The sequence below is a fragment of the Trachinotus anak genome, unplaced genomic scaffold (assembly GCF_046630095.1).
Source record: "Trachinotus anak isolate AG129_WGS33_773 ecotype Australia unplaced genomic scaffold, CSIRO_AGI_Tana_v1 ptg000010l, whole genome shotgun sequence".
NCBI classification, from domain to species: domain Eukaryota; kingdom Metazoa; phylum Chordata; class Actinopteri; order Carangiformes; family Carangidae; genus Trachinotus; species Trachinotus anak.
The window spans coordinates 28,181,739-28,202,724 of record NW_027273861.1 but is presented as its reverse complement, the minus strand read 5'-3'; the positions used below and the strand labels follow the sequence as shown (position 1 = coordinate 28,202,724).

Genomic DNA, 20,986 nt, shown 5'->3' with positions numbered 1-20,986 from the left:
GCTGTCACTGATTGGGGCTGTAACCATGACTGTGCATTGGACTTCATTCTACTTTTTCAGGGTTTCACACAAACTACATGCAGGGGCTGTTTGTCTCCGCTGATCTGACATGGTTGTAATGAAGCTACTATATTTACAAACTCCTACTGCTGGAGTTCAGCCTTTCTGATGACCAGGAAATGTATCATGTAACATGTCACCTCCATCTCCATAAACTGGCAGTGTATTGTACCTGCATTGAACTCACACAGTAACTGTTCCTGTGGATCAGGAGGAAAACAGACAGGGATTCAATGTGTGACATTAAGAGACATTAAAAAAAGAATTCGAGAAGCAGAAAACTGAGCTGTATGGACATAAAGCCACAGAAAATCTTCTCAGAAAGCAGTAGAGAGAAAGAACCATCAAAATAAATCGTTCTCCTTTAAATGTGGAATTCAATAATTCAAACTTTTAACATGTGGTGTTGGTTCTCAATCCTTTCAATCAAGTTAACACTTAACTGAAAAGGTTTGTTGACATTTTTTCATGTTGTGACATGTTGTGATTATGTAAAATCTCAGAAATGGGAACACACCCATTCCCTGACGTTTATATGCATGTATCTGTCATAGAGTTATTCAACACCTGTAGAGTATATAAAGTGTAGCGGTGCTGATAAGGTGTAGTGTCACCATCCAGGAAAACTGATCTGCTGCTTGGACTCCTTGTCTTTACCCTCTATTAGAACACAGAAGAAAAGAAGAGACCCTTTTTTTGCATAAGCACATAAAGAGTCTGTGTCGACAAAAAATATTTTACATTTTTAAAGTTAATACGCTGTGAGACAAAACTGTAGACAACATATAAACGAAAACTCAATGCAACTATTCAATTACTTTACATCATTGGTGAGTGTGAGTTCTGACCTTGAACCTAAAGTCACTCAAGGTGACAGAGCTGCCACACCAGATGGTATACTGGAAGAAGTAATTAATGCCGTCACTGAATAGAGAACATTCCAGATGAGGAAGAACAGGAAGAACATGTCATGTGATAATTGTAAGGACACTCCTTTTAAAATAATGTCAGACTGTTTCCTCACTGTTGAATATACTGTGATCATTGGCTTTTGCATTAGTGACAATCTGTTTTGTTTTTTTTTTGTTAGGTGAACTGATGCATCAAACTAAATCACAAATTACATTGATCTATATAATAATATAATATTTCATAAATAAAATGAAAGAAGAGATATTTTATCATTCACATTTAAATTTAAAGTTCAAGATGAAACATTTGTATCTTCTGCCTTTGTTTTGGTGCCCAATCCTGCGAATGTTTGAGGTTAATGTGTGTTGACGTGATGATTTTCAAACTGTTGACAGTCTGAATGGTCATGCTGTAAAACTGGGAACACGCCAAATCTCTGAGGTCTTCACGCACACATCAGTTAACACCTGTAGAGTATATAAAGTGTAGCAGCACTGATAAGGTGTCGTTTCACCATCCAGGAAAACTAAGGGTGCTCAGATCCATCAGCCACCGATCATTATTGATTATAAATAGTGTAATTAGTGGTCTCTATAAAGGCCGATCAGTGAAGCTGACCTTTACCCAAAGCATGTGAGACAAATTCTCTACACGCAATTAAAATGGCTTCACTGGTTTTGCTGGTCTGGCAGCTCTAATGAATAGACAGTTGTCAGTTCCTGATACTTCAGAGGTAAGGAAATATAATAAGTCTTATAATACATCCATGGAAGCAACAGGTAATCAGACCTCCTTGCATGATGTGTGTGTGTGTGAGAGAGAGACGTGTACAAACAGTAAACCTTATTCAGCACATGGATTTTATGTTCAAGATTGAAATTATTTTCTGTAGGAGTGTAACAGTTAACAGTGTTTTGTGTGTGAATATGATTGAGTAACCATGGCTTGATAACATTATGTCGGTTAGTATGATCATTACTTTCACATTTCATTTTCTCTGTTTTTAGAAGAAACCTCAGCCTCAGAAAGAAAGACCTGCAGGACAAAGCCTAAATGATGAAGTCTGCAGTGGAGTCCCCAACCTTCATTATGAGACTGTGGATGGATGGATATAAATATAATATTTAGAAATATATATTAAAATGGATTTGTAGAAAAATGAATATACTGTAATATATCGATATAAATACAAATATACTTTGGGATAATATAGTGGATGGATAGGAATATAAAATATTAATAGGCAATTAAATCATTTCTATATATGCATATGCAAATAGAACAATAAATGCAATTAAGACTGTATAATAATTCAATGTTTTCAACATGTTCTGTATGACCAGGTATGAGTATACTCACTATGGACCACGTTTTTTGGTTCCTTTTTTTTAATGAGGACTGAAATAAAACTGTATGTGTCCAAAAATATTATCTCATCAGTAAACATATCCTGGCTGTTGTGTTCATCATTTGTGCCTGCAGACGATGTTTGGACAACCTGAGATCGTTAACCATTTCCATATAAAGCTTTATAATATAAGGTTACTGTTGTGCAAACATGAATAACAGCATGCCCTAAATTTGTACTCATGAAGATAGGAATTTAAAAGTGTTTCCAGAAATTTGTGACAGCATTACATGTATGTAGTATTAATTGCAGAAATTTTCTGCACTTGTGCTTTTTCATGTTATTTATACATTTGAATTCTTTACTTTCCTGGATCTCTTGCTATTTCTAGCTTGTGGAAACAAGAACAAATTGAGAATTTAATTTTAATTTAATTTTTTATGCTAATACTATGACTCAAAACAATATCATTGTCTGTGATTAATGAAGGAAATAGTTTATATTGTCATAATCAAGATGGATAATAAGATCCATGCTTCCTTTTTCTAGTCACTCAACCTGATTAGATCCATGGAGGGAAAAAGGCAACCAGAGTAGCCCAGATAAGTTCCTCCTTGATTCCCAGATGCTCTCAGACCAGCTGGGAGAGTCAAGAGTTGTATATAATGTACGTTCCCCACCATCTTCTGCCTGGTGTGTACATTCAATATAACTGAAGGCTGAAAATTAACTAATCAGTTCTTGTGATTTTTTAAAATTGTATTATTATTAATGATCCACATACACAAAAATGTGTACTATAAGTATATTATTATTATTATTATTATTATTATTATTATTATTATTATTATTATTATTATTATTATTATTATTATCACATGAATGAAAGTAAAAGACCTACGCTCCCATTTCGAGATGAGGACCGCGGGAGCCGGGGGTCGAACCACCGATCTTCGGGCTCTCAGCTACAGGTTGCAGGCTGCAGCCAGACCCCTCTCGTTTTGTTTCCTCTTAAACTTAATGAGTTCAGTGAACTCTCAGCAGTTCATTCATTGAACTCATCATCATCAAGTCAAAAGAACTCAAGAACAACTCATGTTTATAAGTCTGAAAATTAAAACTAGACATTCTAAGTACAGCAAACTTGAATATAACCAAACTTATTAACATATTTACATTAAACTACTGAGAAAAGATTGGCTGATTCCACTTCCTGCAGCTTGGCTGGTTGGTGGAGACACACAACCACCAGGCAGTAATTCTAGTTGTTTGTGATCTACTTTTGCGTTCCCACATTATACATTTGGCATAATCTAAAAATAAGTGTCACATTCCCTTCAATCTTCAAAGGAACTCTAACCTGTGTTTTGATTTAGTATTATGCGTAAGTCAGACCCTGGATGACAACAGCATGAGTGGTTGTTCTCAGCCAAACGCCATATCTGTACAGTTGCAGCTAAATAGATAACAAACAGAGCTAGTTAATGCAGTTAAACTAGCTTGCTTCACTGTAAGTGGCTGCTGCTGCCTGTAGCTGTGATCATGACTGTAGAAATGGGATGATATAACGCCGGCTGTTTTTCTCTCACTGATTGTTGCTCTACGTTGAAGTACATCAGAGTTTTTAAGGGTGTAGCACAACCACATTCAGGGATTGGCTGTTTGTAGTGGGCTGTTGAGGTTGTAATGAAGATACGATATTCCTGAACTCCTACTGCTGCAGTTGTCCTTTTTGAGTAATAACCAGTAAATGCATCATTTAAAGTGTTAGCTCATCTCTTCTTTCACAACGTCTCTCTAAACTGACCATTTATTTTACCTGGACTGGACTCAGACACTGTTACTATGGATCAGGAGCAAAATGGAGAAAGGCATTCAATGTGTGACATGAAGCTTTTAGCAGTAGAAAGAAAGAAGCATCAACAAACCACAAATATTAAATCATCCTCATGTAAATGTGGAATTTACATTTTATACTTTTGGTTTTGGTTCACAATCCTGAACAATAATGAAACTGAAAGGTTTTTTTTTTCCCCAGGGGTTGAAAACCTGAATACTTATGCTGTAAAAATGAGAACACACCTATTCCCTGATGTTTTTACGCATGGATCTGTCATAGATTTGTTCAACACCTGTAGAGTATATAAAGTGTAGCGGTGCTGATAAGGTGCAGTGTCACCATCCAGGAAAACTGATCTGCAGAACTCACCTGTTCATCATGATGAAGCTGATCCTCTCTCTCACTCTCATCTGGGCGCTCTGCAGCACAGGTAACATCACTGATTCTTACATGAGAGTTTCTGCAGGTGATACACCACCTAATTTAAAACAGTTAACAAGTTCTAAATCTCACCAGAACCATTAAAAAAAAGAAATTAAAAAAATAAACCAAACAATGGATTTTTTTATGTCAATTAACCAGAACTAATTTCATAATTTATAAATATTACATAAGACTATATTGATCCCCAGAGGGAAAAGTCACATTTTACAGTGCAGCAGTACAGGAAACAGTCTACATAGGAACTTTCTAAAACCTAAGCATTGTTAAAAGAAAAAACTAAACAAAAAAAAAACCTGAAACTTTACTTAACTTGACTGAGGCAAATAGAAACATAAAATAAAAACCATTTGACAGCTTACACCTCTCACTTTTATTGTAAATTACTGCTGGAAAAACAAGCACATTTGTTAACACCTCAGTTCAGTCAAACTCTTGATCACGTTTATTATATATTTTCATCATGATGATGAATATTAGAGTGAAGACAATAGTCCACAATAAAAACCAATAAGGTTTCAACTGGTTTTTATTTCATGTTTCTATTTTCTTCTGAGGCTGAGGAATGAAGGTTTAGTGAAAGTGTTGCGTCAGGTGAATCTTTACCTCTGAGTAGCGGTGACGCTGGCCGTTACCCCGGTAACTGCCGTAATCTGCTTCAGTGTCCGAGTCGCGACTTCAAAAACTTTTTTGCGGCCGAAAAACAAACGAAATACATTTCCCATAATGGATTTCGCCTTCCTGGAATTTCAGCGAATCACAAATGCGCTTCACCGGCCACATGTCTTAACACCGACGAAATGATATAAAAAAAAAATTTAAAAAAAACTTTTTCCTAACCACTTTTCCTCGGCCTCGATGAAAAACGTCATGGTTTATTTTTTTATTAATAGTACATGGAGGATAAATCCTCATTTCCTAACCACAAAACAAACAGGACTGAAATGTTGAAATTAGACAACATAGCAGGAATACACAAGTGCTGTTTCTACATTTACACCAGGGTGAAACTACAATGGTATTTGCTCCAGTGTTTCCTATGCTCAAGGAGATAACATAGGAAGCACTGAAGCTCCTTTCCTTAGGTATTTCATATTTATTTAGAGGATTAACATGCTCTTATCATGGCTGATGCTGAGATACTTCCAGGGAATTTCACTCAACCAGGAACCTTCCTAACTTCATGGGTTAAATCATTTTTAACCAATACAACCGTTATGACTTAAAATCTTTGTGAACAACAGCTACAATTATCACAAGATTTTTGAGCCTTTATAAACCATCAAAACCCTGTAACCCTAAAGACCTCTCACATTTAACGTGACATGTTTCACTGTTTTCTCCTCATTGCAGCTGCAGCACTTATGTGTCAAACTTGCACAGATCTGCAATGTTCAAGCACAACATCAGTTACATGTTCCTCAGAGACGGCGTGTATATCAGCGTCCATTGACGGTAATCTTTTCTTCATGTTGTCTATTACTTTTCAGTCAAATACATGTGCTGCAAAGTTATGTGTGTTTTCCATCAACATGAACTAACAGTTCTTTGTCTCTGTAGCTGTTTTATTCCAAAATCCAGGACAAGTAATCTTCAAGGGATGTGCACTGCGCTCCTTGTGTCCAACTCCAGGCTCTCGGACATTTTCAGTGAACTTTGGTGGTCTACGGGCAGTTGCATCTGCTGAGTGCTGCACCGCAGATAACTGCAACTCTGCAACTCTACCTTGTAAGTACAGATGAATGACTTCTTTATGATCTTATCTCAGACAAGCTGATATACATAAGGGAAGAATATTGGAATCCTTCTTCCAACATGTTCTGTTTTTATTTTGTGATACTTCAATGTTCTGTCGTTCTCATATAAATGATGTTGTGTCTGTTCTGTTTCAGTCCCTGCTGATCAGTCAACTAACACCCTGTCGTGTTTGACTTGTGACCCCGCCACCTCTCAGTGCACAAATAGATTACAGTGTAGTGGAGTGGAGGACCAGTGCTTTCAAGCAAGTGGTGAGTTTTCATGTTGTTGTAAACCCAGTACTCATGGGTTGGAACACACCCATCTTTGGCCTTGATGTCTCAAACACACACCTGTACTTTCGTGATTGTATCTTAAAGAGTTGCAACACTATCACAGTGGCTAAATTTGTCCACAAACAGACATTGAAGGTGATTTTTTTTTTTTTTTGGTCACAAATTGACTTAAATGATTATTAATTGCATTCATTTCCTTTTGATAGACTAATCAAGTAATTGACTAATTGGTGCAGTTCTAAATCATATAACACTGAGAGGAACCTTTCTTCAGAAAGAGTCGCTACTTTTTCTTTTGACATGATAACCACATTAGTTCAGATAGTACCTTTACTTGAGTAAGTTGCCTAATGCAAGACTTTAACTTGTAACAGAGTATTTCTACATTGTGGTTCTGCTTCTGTCATTTAGAGAGTAATTTAACACCAGACTGAAAAACAGGGTTTTGCTGCCCTGTGCTGGTTGAAAGTTTCAAGCCTGTTTCACCTGTGAAAACTCTCAGAGAACATGTTGGGTGTGACTGGATGTGATCAGACGAGCTCTGTTGCACCACCCTTAACAGTCACGAGGTCCTGGAGAACACTTGTACATCACTGCAACAAAATGAGACATTCAACCACTTGATGTCAGCAAAAACAAGATTTTCCACTTGATGTTGTTACTTGTAAAGTGAAAGATCTGAAGATTTCTCCCTGGAATTAACTATCTGACAACAATTGAATTGAATTTTTACAATAACACTGTAATTTTTCATCTGCAGTGATGAGTGGGTCCACCAATATTGCAGCCTTTGGCTGCGCATCTAGAAACCTGTGTGCAGCTGCTGCTGGCCTGGCAGACCTCCCATTCCTGCAAAATATTGGGAATATCACCAGTGGACCAGCCTGCTGTGGGACCAGTATGTGTAATACTGTAGCAACAACAAATGCTGCCAGTGACGCCCGTTGTATCCAATTGGGTGTGATCCATCTGCTGCTTGGACTCCTTGTCTTTAGCCTCTATTAGGACACAAAGACATGGACGAAGCACATTTGAAGCCATCAGACGGACTCTGAAAGAACCTTTTGAAGCCTGGACTTGGGTTTATTGTTCACTACCATTGTTAGTTGGAGGTCGCAGGAAATCCAAATTTAGGGAAAAAGGGGATGGAGTCTGGGTGAAGCTGAGGTGGGATGAGAAGGCACAGATGCCATAGATAGAGAGACAGAGGGAAAAAACAACCTTTTTTTCAGATTTAATTACTTGGTACAAGCTTGCTGGGGATTAGTGGGTTGAATGCTATAACATTACAAGTACAGTAATATAATACTTAATAATACTTTAGAGTGAAATGAATGAAAACGTCCATCTTTTGTCTAAATAACTGATATGAACATTCTACAAATGTGTATTTTTATTTAGAAATTTACCAGAATGTTTCCAACAATATTCCTGTAAAAAATCCTTCATATGTTCTTATCAAACAAGACAATCAAATCATCTGCATCTCCCTGTGTCTCACCAGCAGGGACAGTATTCAGTTAAATATAGAGGTGTACAACTGTGGAGCCCCAACCTACACTGGAGGACACCTCAACCTCACTGCCTGTTTTCAAAAGATTACATTAAAAGAGGCATTAATAAGCACCAAGCATATGGGAAATAGAGTAGACTAACTGTACATGTATATGTATTATTTCTTTTTCTTTGGTCATGTTTTATTCTTTAAATCCTTAAGTTCAGGTGAGGTTTTTTACATAAGCCTTCGACTGGGTTGCAAGATGATTTCCAGGGGTGGCTTGATGGTTGTTGAGAAAAAAATAAATCAAGGTATTAAAAATAAAATAACATCTTTTGGAATGGAGAATGGTTTTTACATGTGATTTTTGAGAGTCAGTTTTGGTCAAAAACACAAAAAAATGAATAAATAAATATGAGGAGATAGTTTCTCAGAATCAATATTTAAGATCAATACTCAGTCCAACAAGAAGCGTCTCAAGGTGGATCACCTGAAAGTCCCACAGCGGCACCATCAACTCAACGCAAGGCGCCAGTGCTGGTTCCAAAAGAGCCCCAAGCTTCAGAAATTTACATCACCAAAACCAGCATGTTATTTAACAGGTAAAGCAAGCTGTGGGATGAATTGAAGAAGGGCAGTGTTAGTCAGTGTCCTCCCCGGTAACACAATGTCCATCACAAAACAAGATTATCAAACTGTCTGAAGTGTTTGGGTGCACACCACATCCATATTGCCGCAGCTAAATACAGTGTAAATGACTGTATAAATTTGATGATTTTGCGTCAGCCATGGCTGTCACTGATTGGGGCTGTAACCATGACTGTGCATTGGACTTCATTCTACTTTTTCAGGGTTTCACACAAACTACATGCAGGGGCTGTTTGTCTCTGGTGATCTGACATGGTTGTAATGAAGCTACTATATTTACAAACTCCTACTGCTGGAGTTCAGCCTTTCTGATGACCAGGAAATGTATCATGTAACATGTCACCTTCATCTCCATAAACTGGCAGTGTATTGTACCTGCATTGAACTCACACAGTAACTGTTCCTGTGGATCAGGAGGAAAACAGACAGGGATTCAATGTGTGACATTAAGAGACATTAAAAAAAGAATTCGAGAAGCAGAAAACTGAGCTGTATGGACATAAAGCCACAGAAAATCTTCTCAGAAAGCAGTAGAGAGAAAGAACCATCAAAATAAATCGTTCTCCTTTAAATGTGGAATTCAATAATTCAAACTTTTAACATGTGGTGTTGGTTCTCAATCCTTTCAATCAAGTTAACACTTAACTGAAAAGGTTTGTTGACATTTTTTCATGTTGTGACATGTTGTGATTATGTAAAATCTCAGAAATGGGAACACACCCATTCCCTGACGTTTATATGCATGTATCTGTCATAGAGTTATTCAACACCTGTAGAGTATATAAAGTGTAGCGGTGCTGATGAGGTGTAGTGTCACCATCCAGGAAAACTGATCTGCTGCTTGGACTCCTTGTCTTTACCCTCTATTAGAACACAGAAGAAAAGGGTTGAAGCACCTTTGAAGCCATCAGACGGACTCTGAAAGAACCTTTTGAAGCCTGGACTTGGGTTTATTGTTCACTGCCATTGTTAGTTGGAAGTTACAGGAGCTAGAAAATCCAAATTTAGAAAAAAGAAAAAAAGGGTGAAGCTGAGGAGGGATAAGAAAGCACAGATGCAACAGACACACACATGAACACACAACAGAGAGAAAACAACCTTCTTTTACAGACGTAATTCACTTGTTACATACTGACTGGGGATTAGTGGATTTAATGCTGTAACATTATATAATAGTTAAGTTGGTAGAAAATTGTACAAATGTAACAAGGGTATATGTTTGGTTTTAACTTTGATTAAGACACTTTTTTTGTATAAGCACATAAAGAGTCTGTGTCGACAAAAACAAATTTTCTCCGATTTTTAACGAATATTTTACATTTTTAAAGTTAATACGCTGTGAGACAAAACTGTAGACAACATGTAAACGAAAACTCAATGCAACTATTCAATTACTTTACATCACTGGTGAGTGTGAGTTCTGACCTTGAACCTAAAGTCACTCAAGGTGACAGAGCTGCCACACCAGATGGTATACTGGAAGAAGTAATTAATGCCGTCACTAAGTCAATTAAGGGTGTAGCACAACCACATTCAGGGATTGGCTGTTTGTAGTGGGCTGTTGAGGTTGCAATGAAGCGACTGTATTCCTGAACTCCTACTGCTGCAGTTGTCCTTTTTGAGTAATAACCAGTAAATGCATCATTTAAAGTGTTATCTCATCTCTTCTTTCACGTCTCTCTAAACTGACCATTTATTTTACCTGGACTGGACTCAGACACTGTTACTATGGATCAGGAGCAAAATGGAGAAAGGCATTCAATGTGTGACATGAAGCATTTAGCAGTAGAAAGAAAGAAGCATCAACAAACCACAATAATTAAATCATCCCCATTTAAATGTGGAATTCATACTTTATAATTTTGGTTTTGGCTCACAATCCTGAACAATAATGAAACTGAAAGGGGTGTGATGTTTTTTTTTTCCCCAGTGGTTGACAGTCTGAATACTCATGCTGGAAAAATTAGAACACACCTATTCCCTGATGTGTATGTATGCATGCATCTGTCATAGATTTATTCAACACCTGTAGAGTATATAAAGTGTAGCGGTGCTGATAAGGTGCAGTGTCACCATCCAGGAAAACTGATCTGCAGAACTCACCTGTTCATCATGATGAAGCTGATCCTCTCTCTCACTCTCATCTGGGCGCTCTGCAGCACAGGTAACATCACTGATTCTTACATGAGAGTTTCTGCAGGTGATACACCACCTAATTTAAAACAGTTAACAAGTTCTCAATCTTACCAAAAACATTTTTTAAAGAAGAAATTACAAAAATAGACTAAATAATGGATTATTTATGTCAATTAACCAGAACTAATTTCACAACTTATAAATATTATATAGCACTACATGGATCCCCAGAGGGAAAATTCACATTTTACAGTGCAAACAGTCTAAATAGGAAACAGATAAAAAAAAAAACTAATGCAGAACTAATGGATTATTTATTTAAATGAACAGGAACTAGTTTCATATAATTGCAAATATTATATATGTTGATGCCCACTGGGGAAATTACCATTGAAACAGTACAACAGTACAAGAAAAAGTCGAAACAAGTGGAACAGGAAAAACTAAATAATAAGAATCCATCAGTGTATATTAGACAGTTTAACTCATTAAAACATAAGGTGACCTCGAAAAAACTTTCTAAAACCTAAGCCTTGTTTGAAAACAAACAAACAAACAAACAAAAAAACTTCAAACTTTACTTAACTTGGAAAAACTTTACATTAACTAGAACCTTTATCAGTCAGACTGAGGCAAATAGAAACATAAAATAAAAACCATTTGACAGCTTACACCTCTCACTTTTATTGTAAATTACTGCTGGAAAAACAAGCACATTTGTTAACACCTCAGTTCAGTCAAACTCTTGATCACGTTTATTATATATTTTCATCATGATGATGAATATTAGAGTGAAGACAATAGTCCACAATAAAAGCCAATAAGGTTTCAACTGGTTTTTATTTCATGTTTCTATTTTCTTCAGAGGCTGAGGAATGAAGGTTTAGTGAAAGTGTTGCGTCAGGTGAATCTTTACCTCTGAGTAGCGGTGACGCTGGCCGTTACCCCGGTAACTGCCGTAATCTGCTTCAGTGTCCGAGTCGCGACTTCAAAAACTTTTTTGCGGCCAAAAAACAAACGAAATACATTTCCCATAATGGATTTCGCCTTCCTGGAATTTCAGCGAATCACAAATGCGCTTCACCGGCCACATGTCTTAACACCGACGAAATGATATAAAAAAAAAATAAAAAAAAAACTTTTTCCTAACCACTTTTCCTCGGCCTCGATGAAAAACGTCATGGTTTATTTTTTTATTAATAGTACATGGAGGATAAATCCTCATTTCCTAACCACAAAACAAACAGGACTGAAATGTTGAAATTAGACAACATAGCAGGAATACACAAGTGCTGTTTCTACATTTACACCAGGGTGAAACTACAATGGTATTTGCTCCAGTGTTTCCTATGCTCAAGGAGATAACATAGGAAGCACTGAAGCTCCTTTCCTTAGGTATTTCATATTTATTTAGAGGATTAACATGCTCTTATCATGGCTGATGCTGAGATACTTCCAGGGAATTTCACTCAACCAGGAACCTTCCTAACTTCATGGGTTAAATCATTTTTAACCAATACAACCGTTATGACTTAAAATCTTTGTGAACAACAGCTACAATTATCACAAGATTTTTGAGCCTTTATAAACCATCAAAACCCTGTAACCCTAAAGACCTCTCACATTTAATGTGACATGTTTCACTGTTTTCTCCTCATTGCAGCTGCAGCACTTATGTGTCAAACTTGCACAGATCTGCAATGTTCAAATACAACATCAGTTAATTGTTCCTCAGAGACGGCGTGTATATCAGCGTCCATTAACGGTAATCTTTTCTTCATGTTGTCTATTACTTTTCAGTCAAATACATGTGCTGCAAAGTTATGTGTGTTTTCCATCAACATGAACTAACTGCACTTTGTCTCTGTAGCTTTTCTATTCATCCATCCGGCACAGTTAATCTTCAAGGGATGTGCACCGCCCTCCTTGTGTCCAACTCCAGGCTCTCGGACATTTTCAGTGAACTTTGGTGGTCTACAGGCAGTTGCATCTGCTGAGTGCTGCACCGCAGATAACTGCAACTCTGCAACTCTACCTTGTAAGTACAGATGAATGACTTCTTTATGATCTTATCTCAGACAAGCTGATATACATAAGGGAAGAATATTGGAATCCTTCTTCCAACATGTTCTGTTTTTATTTTGTGATACTTCAATGTTCTGTCGTCCTCATATAAATGATGTTGTGTCTGTTCTGTTTCAGTCCCTGCTCCTCAGTCAACTAACACCCTGTCGTGTTTGACTTGTGACCCCGCCACCTCTCAGTGCACCAATACATTACAGTGTAGTGGAGCGGAGGACCAGTGCTTTCAAGCAAGTTGTGAGTCTTCATGTTGTTTACTCTGACAAAGATTGTCTCCTAATCTCTTCTACTAGGATGTAAGTGATGAAATACATTTATCAATTATTAACCTTCCTTCTAATCCATTTCTTTTCAGAGGTCAGTATTTTACTTTTTACTACACAATATTTGTATGACAGCTATTGTGACTACAGATTAAGATTATAACATCGTTTTAGTGTGACAGGTTTAAAGAGTAAGAGTAATTAAAAATAAAGAAATAAATAAAACTTCATCTCAACCAGTTACAAATCAAAGTGAGTGATTCTGTGAGGGCTGAGGTAACCGATTATGTTCAGTATCAGTTAATCTGGTTGTTCTTTTGTCTGTTAAGGGACACGAGCTGTAACACCAATCAACATGTTGATGTTCTCAGTAGTTATTACTGCATGAATACTCGCAGAACCCAGTACTCATGGGTTGGAACACACCCATCTTTGGCCTTGATGTCTCAAACACACACCTGTAGTTTCGTGATTGTATCTTAAAGAGTTGTGACGCTATCACGGTGGCTAAATCTGTCCACGAACAGACATTGAAGGTTAAAAACATCTGAGAAACTGAGAAACTAAAACTTTTGATAGACTAATCAAGTAATTGACTAATTGGTGCAGTTGTAAATCATGTAACACTGAGAGGAACCTTTCTTCAGAAAGAGTCGCTACTTTTTCTTTTGACATGATAACCACATTAGTTCAGATAGTACCTTTACTTGAGTAAGTTGCCTAATGCAAGACTTTAACTTGTAACAGAGTATTTCTACATTGTGGTTCTGCTTCTGTCATTTAGAGAGTAATTTAACACCAGACTGAAAAACAGGGTTTTGCTGCCCTGTGCTGGTTGAAAGTTTCAAGCCTGTTTCACCTGTGAAAACTCTCAGAGAACATGTTGGGTGTGACTGGATGTGATCAGACGAGCTCTGTTGCACCACCCTTAACAGTCACGAGGTCCTGGAGAACACTTGTACATCACTGCAACAAAATGAGACATTCAACCACTTGATGTCAGCAAAAACAAGATTTTCCACTTGATGTTGTTACTTGAAAAAGGAAAGATCTGAAGATTTCTCCCTGGAATTAACTATCTGACAATAATTGAATTGAATTTGTACAATAACACAGTGAATTTTCATCTGCAGTGATGATTGGGTCCGGCAATATTGCGGCCTTTGGCTGCACATCTAGAAACCTGTGTTCAGCTGCTGGAGCCCTGGCAAGCCTCCCATTCCTGCAAAATATTGGGAACATCACCAGTGGACTAAACTGCTGTGGGACCAGTTTGTGTAACACTGTAGCAACAACAACTGCCCCACCAACAACAACAACTGCCCCAACAACAACAACAACCACTGCCCCAACAACAACAACAACCACTGCCCCAACAACAACTACAACTGCTGCCAGTGACGCCTGTTGTATCCGACTTGGTGTGATCCATCTGCTGCTTGGACTCCTTGTCTTTAGCCTCTATTAGGACACAAAGACATGGACGAAGCACATTTGAAGCCATCAGACGGACTCTGAAAGAACCTTTTGAAGCCTGGACTTGGGTTTATTGTTCACTACCATTGTTAGTTGGAGGTCGCAGGAAATCCAAATTTAGGGAAAAAGGGGATGGAGTCTGGGTGAAGCTGAGGTGGGATGAGAAGGCACAGATGCCATAGATAGAGAGACAGAGGGAAAAAACAACCTTTTTTTCAGATTTAATTACTTGGTACAAGCTTGCTGGGGATTAGTGGGTTGAATGCTATAACATTACAAGTACAGTAATATAATACTTAATAATACTTTAGAGTGAAATGAATGAAAACGTCCATCTTTTGTCTAAATAACTGATATAAACATTCTACAAATGTGTATTTTTATTTAGAAATTTACCAGAATGTTTCCAACCATATTCCTGTAAAAATTCCTTCATATGTTCTTATCAAACAAGACAATCAAATCATCTGCATCTCCCTGTGTCTCACCAGCAGGGACAGTATTCAGTTAAATATAGAGGTGTACAACTGTGGAGCCCCAACCTACACTGGAGGACACCTCAACCTCACTGCCTGTTTTCAAAAGATTACATTAAAAGAGGCATTAATAAGCACCAAGCATATGGGAAATAGAGTTGACGAACTGTACATGTATATGTATTATTTCTTTTTCTTTGGTCATGTTTTATTCTTTAAATCATTAAGTTCAGGTGAGGTTTTTTACATAAGCCTTCGACTGGGTTCTTACCTCACCTGCACATCCACTTCATAAAAAAACTATGGCTATGGTCCGAAAGTCTTTTTTTCTTAGGAAGGTTCCTTACTGAGTGAAATGAACTGGAAGTATCGAAGTGTCAGCCGTGATAAGAACCAGTCTAATTCTCTAAATCAATGATTCTAAACCTGGGGGTCCAGACCCCCAGGCAGGTTGCAAGATGGTTTCCAGGGGTTGTCTGATGGTTGTAAAGAAAAAAAGAAATCAGTATATTAAAAATAAAATGACATCTTTTGGAATGGAGAATGGTTTTTACATGTGTTTTTGAGAGTCAAAGTGTGCATATACATGTGTTTGGGATTGGTCACAAAAAAAAAAATATGAAGAGATGGTTTCTCAGAAACAATATTTAAGATCTATACTCAGTCCAACAAGAAGCATCTCAAGGTGGATCACCTGAAAGTCCCACAGCGGCACCATCAACTCAACGCAAGGCGCCAGTGCTGGTTCCAAAAGAGCCCCAAGCTTCAGAAATTTACATCACCAAAACCAGCATGTTATTTATTCAGAAGTGCTTGCAAACCAGTTTAACTTCACAGACATTTGGAAACGTCTCAAACATCAAAAAACCCACAGCACATTACGCCTAGATTCTGGCTGTTAGAACGAAGCCAATCTAAGCTGTCATCGCAAAGAAAGCATTATTCATTTATTAGATGAGTTGAGTGAATTTTCAGGAGTTCATTAATTCAACTCATGTTTATAAGTTCCAAAGTCCGAAAATTAAAACTAGATTAATTCTAATTTAAAGTTAGGTTCATATTAACATATTTACATTAAATTAACAAGAAAAGATGAGTTGATTTTACTCAATTCCAGTTTAATGTGTTAATGTTGTGCCCTTAAACAAGGGAAATAGTGAGGGGAGATGAATGAAGAGAATCAACTTGCTGCTCTCGCCTTCACTCGTCTGTATTGAGTGAGGAAAAAGGAGCGCGGTTCCCCTTCTGGAGCCCTAAGACGTTACCAAGAGATCAATCAGAAAGACAAAACCCTTTACTACCTTTTCCTACTCTCTATGGTTTTAAATTTCTTATCCACTACATTACAGTGTAGTCAAGTCACAACACCACTGACCTGACACTCAAGGTGAGACTGTTGCTATATTGGGTGGTGCAGCAGTCGTGTAGCCTGCCTGGTTTTGTAAACTGAACAGGTAAAGCAAGCTGTGGGATGAATTGAAGAAGGGCAGTGTTAGTCAGACAGTGTCCTCCCCGGTAACACAATGTCCATCACAAAACAAGATTATCAAACTGTCTGAAGTGTTTGGGTGCACACCACATCCGTATTGCCGCAGCTAAATACAGTGTAAATGACTGTATAAATTAGATGATATAGCGTCAGCCATGGCTGTCACTGATTGGGGCTGTAACCATGACTGTGCATTGGACTTCATTCTACTTTTTCAGGGTTTCACACAAACTACATGCAGGGGCTGTTTGTCTCCGCTGATCTGACATGGTTGTCATGATGTGGTGTTGGTTCTAAATCCAAGACAAGTTAACACTTAACTGAAAAGGTGTGTTGACATTTTTTTCATGTTGTGACATGTTGTGATTAAAATCCCAGAAATGGGAAAACACCCATTCCCTGACGTTTATACACATGGATCTGTCATAGGGTTATTCAACACCTGTAGAGTATATAAAGTGTAGCGGTGCTGATAAGGTGCAGTGTCACCATCCAGGAAAACTGATCTGCAGAACTCACCTGTTCATCATGATGAAGCTGATCCTCTCTCTCACTCTCATCTGGGCGCTCTGCAGCACAGGTAACATCACTGATTCTTACATGAGAGTTTCTGCAGGTGATACACCACCTAATTTAAAACAGTTAAGAAGTTCTCAATCTTACCAAAAACATTTTAGGAAGAAATTAAAAAAGTAAACTAAGTAATATTTATTAACCAGAATTACTTTCATATGATTGAAAATATAATATAAGATTATATTGATCCCCAGAGGGAAAATTCACATGCTACAGTACAGCAGTACAAGAAAGAGTCTAAACAGGAAAGATATAAAGAACTAAACAACAAGAGTCTAGCAGAACCATTATGTCTTTAAATATCTGTGATCAACAGCCACAATTATGAGAACATTTTTGACCCTGTAACCCTAAAGACCTCTAATATTTAATATGACCTTTTTTCCTATTTTTCTCCTCATTGCAGCTGCAGCACTTGTGTGTCAAACTTGCACAGATGATCAATGTTCAAGCACAGCACCAGTTCCATGTTCCTCAGAGACGGCGTGTGTAACAGCCTCCATTAACGGTAATCTTTTCTTCATGTTGTCTATTACTTTTCAGTCAAATACATGTGCTGCAAAGTTATGTGTGTTTTCCATCAACATGAACTAACTGCACTTTGTCTCTGCAGCTGTTTCATCTGGAGCTGCAGCACAGTTAATCTTCAAGGCGTGTGCATCATCCTCTGTGTGTCCAGCCACAGGCTCTCAGACATTTTCAATGAACTTTGGTTTTACAAGTACAGTTATATCTGTTGAGTGCTGCAACACAGATAACTGCAACTCAAAAACTCTAGCTTGTAAGTACAGATGGGTGACTATCTTATTGAAGACAAGATCATACATATATAAGAGAATATTGGAATCCTTTTTCTGACATCTTCTGTTTTCATTTTGTGACACTTTCAGTCCTGGGCCCTCAGTCAAATAACAGCCTACAGTGTTTATCCTGCAACTCAGCTGTCGACACTGAATGCACCACTCCAATACAGTGTAGGGGAGTGGAGGACCGCTGCTTTCAATACAATGGTGAGTCTTTATGTTATACAGTTTAACATGAATTGTCTCCTAATCTCTTCTGCTGCCCCCAAGTTTAGTATTAAATGAACATCCTGGAACTAACTCTAATTTAACTGATTTTTATTGAATATCCCTGATCTACAGTGATGATTGGCTCCAACATGACTTCACACTTCGGCTGCATATCTAGGAACATGTGTGCAGCTGCTAACAACATGGGAAGCCTCCCCTTCCTGTCAAATGTTGGTAACCTCACCGTTAAAACAACCTGCTGTGAGACCAATTTGTGTAATACTGTCACAACTACCCCGTTAACAACAGCCTCTGCAACTGCTGCCAGTGACACCTGTTGTATCCGACTGGGTATGATCCCTCTGCTGCTTGGACTCCTTGTCTTTACCCTCTATTAGAACACAGAAGAAAAGGGTTGAAGCACCTTTGAAGCCATCAGACGGACTCTGAAAGAACCTTTTGAAGCCTGGACTTGGGTTTATTGTTCATTGCCATTGTTAGTTGGAAGTTACAGGAGCTAGAAAATCCAAATTTAGGAAAAAGAAAAAAAGGGTGAAGCTGAGGAGGGATAAGAAAGCACAGATGCAACAGACACACACATGAACACACAACAGAGAGAAAACAACCTTCTTTTACAGACGTAATTCACTTGGTACATACTGACTGGGGATTAGTGGATTTAATGCTATAACATTATATAATAGTTAAGTTTGTAGAAAATTGTACAAATGTAACAAGGGTATATGTTTGAATTTATCTTTGATTAAGACACTTTTTTTGTATAAGCACATAAAGAGTCTGTGTCAACAAAAACAAATTTTCTCTGATTTTTAACGAATATTTTACATTTTTAAAGTTAATACGCTGTGAGACAAAACTGTTGACAACATGTAAACGAAAACTCAATGCAACTATTCAATTACTTTACATCATTGGTGAGTGTGAGTTCTGACCTTGAACCTAAAGTCACTCAAGGTGACAGAGCTGCCACACCAGATGGTATACTGGAAGAAGTAATTAATGCCGTCACTGAATAGAGAACATTCCAGATGAGGAAGAACAGGAAGAATATGTCATGTGATAATTGTAAGGACACTCCTTTTAAAATAATGTCAGACTGTTTCCTCACTGTTGAATATACTGTGATCATTGGCTTTTGCATCAGTGACAATCTGTTTTTTTAAATTTTTTGTTAGGTGAACTGATGCATCAAACTAAATCACAAATTACATTGATCTATATAATAATATAATATTTCATAAATTAAATGAAAGAAGAGATATTTTACGAGTGATCATTCACATTTAAATTTAAAGTTCAAGATGAAACATTTGTATCTTCTGCCTTTGTTTTCAATCCTGCGAATGTTTGAGGTTAATGTGTGTTGACGTGATGATTTTTGAACTTTTGACAGTCTGAATGGTCATGCTGTAAAACTGGGAATCTAAATTGTTGTTTAACCTGCTGTAATATTATTTAAACATGAGAAAACACATAGAACATACAAAAATCAGTTGACACATGAAATGAGTACAGTGACCAAAACTGAAAATAAATAATCTATGAAACACAGACTCCATTGTTTTACCTTTGACAATGCACCATGAGAAACAGTACTGACCAAGAAAAAAAGAATGTCACATATGCAAGGTATGTTTGTGCGTGTGTGTGTATGAGAAACAACCTACCTGATAAACAACATACTGTACATTTGATTTTCAAAGGCCTATTATTAATGTATAAATAAAGAGTGGCTGGCATCAATTGAACAACAACAACAGGTGTGGCAGTGTCACCACAGAGCGTCACCAGCACAGCTCTGTCTAAAGAACAATCCTTTGCTTATCTTCTTTTAGATACACCTGACTGACCTGAAACTAAAACGTGGTTTAAAAGACAACGACAAAATCTGTCACAGTCGAATCTGAGCCTGATAATTATACTTCCGTCAGAGTAATGTTACAACCCCGGCCTGCAAAAATAAGATAATGCACTGATGTAAAAACCAGTCTAAAAAGAAAACATTTTATGGCACATAAGACAGCACAGTAGGCTAAAATACTGACCAACCTTAACATGTCATTACAATTAGTTTACTTGTTGCAATTTCATCTCTTTTAATTCTTGCCAGTGAATAAACATACATAATATCAGTACTAGTCCTGGTTATAATTAGCTCCACCTCAGCTATCTACAACTTTAAAATGCTTCTTTCATTTGGTAAAAAACAAAACAAAACTGTTGCACAAGACAAAATATAATGATAGGAGCCATTCTCCTGCATAATGGATGCTTTTACCTCTAATACTTTACACTCATTCATTACATTTTTGTCATAGTAGTTTTACTTAAAGTCAAAGATTAGGTGCAGGGTTTTTCACCCACTTATGATGAATTATGTTTAATGTGTGTTTGATCTACTTCAGTTTTCACTGAAGAAAATCATAGACCAAATCAGTGGCATGCAGTAACTTTCACATTTATATAAAGGTCCTTTACACTCAAGCTTTGGCCAAACGATTAACACCAGCAGCGCCAGGTAAGTCTCTGCTGCTCTGTTGTCTGTATGTTCAGTACAAACATATCTGGAGCCTCAGCACAAGCACCTGACAGCAGCTACACGTTGTTGCCCTCACCCCCCGTAACACAGAATAACACACTGAAGCTAAAATACATCACAATACAGTTGATCACA

The 20,986-nt window shown here is 37.5% G+C and overlaps 1 protein-coding gene and 1 long non-coding RNA gene across 2 annotated transcripts; both read left to right on the top strand.

The window, feature by feature from the left end:
• Positions 1-4,284: 4,284 nt before the first annotated feature.
• LOC139626290 (phospholipase A2 inhibitor and Ly6/PLAUR domain-containing protein-like) lies at positions 4,285-8,305 on the top strand. The gene is made up of 5 exons (XM_071486571.1): positions 4,285-4,590; positions 5,955-6,056; positions 6,162-6,329; positions 6,494-6,610; positions 7,395-8,305. Exons 1-5 carry the CDS (start codon positions 4,539-4,541, stop codon positions 7,637-7,639), a joined length of 684 nt encoding a protein of 227 aa, XP_071342672.1. The 5' UTR covers positions 4,285-4,538; the 3' UTR covers positions 7,640-8,305.
• A 2,519-nt stretch (positions 8,306-10,824) lies between these two features.
• On the top strand, positions 10,825-15,757 carry LOC139626286 (uncharacterized). The gene is made up of 5 exons (XR_011692190.1): positions 10,825-10,944; positions 12,580-12,681; positions 12,787-12,954; positions 13,119-13,235; positions 14,395-15,757. It is a non-coding gene; the product is annotated as an uncharacterized lncRNA (long non-coding RNA).
• Positions 15,758-20,986: the final 5,229 nt, after the last annotated feature.

Excerpts from the sequence above, each read along its gene's own strand:
- LOC139626290 (XM_071486571.1), top strand. The coding sequence starts at position 4,539 with ATGATGAAGCTGATCCTCTCTCTCACTCTCATCTGGGCGCTCTGCAGC. Across the intron at positions 4,591-5,954 it reads CTGGGCGCTCTGCAGCACAG|CTGCAGCACTTATGTGTCAA; the intron begins GTAACATCACTG and ends TCCTCATTGCAG. Across the intron at positions 6,330-6,493 it reads CAACTCTGCAACTCTACCTT|TCCCTGCTGATCAGTCAACT; the intron begins GTAAGTACAGAT and ends GTTCTGTTTCAG.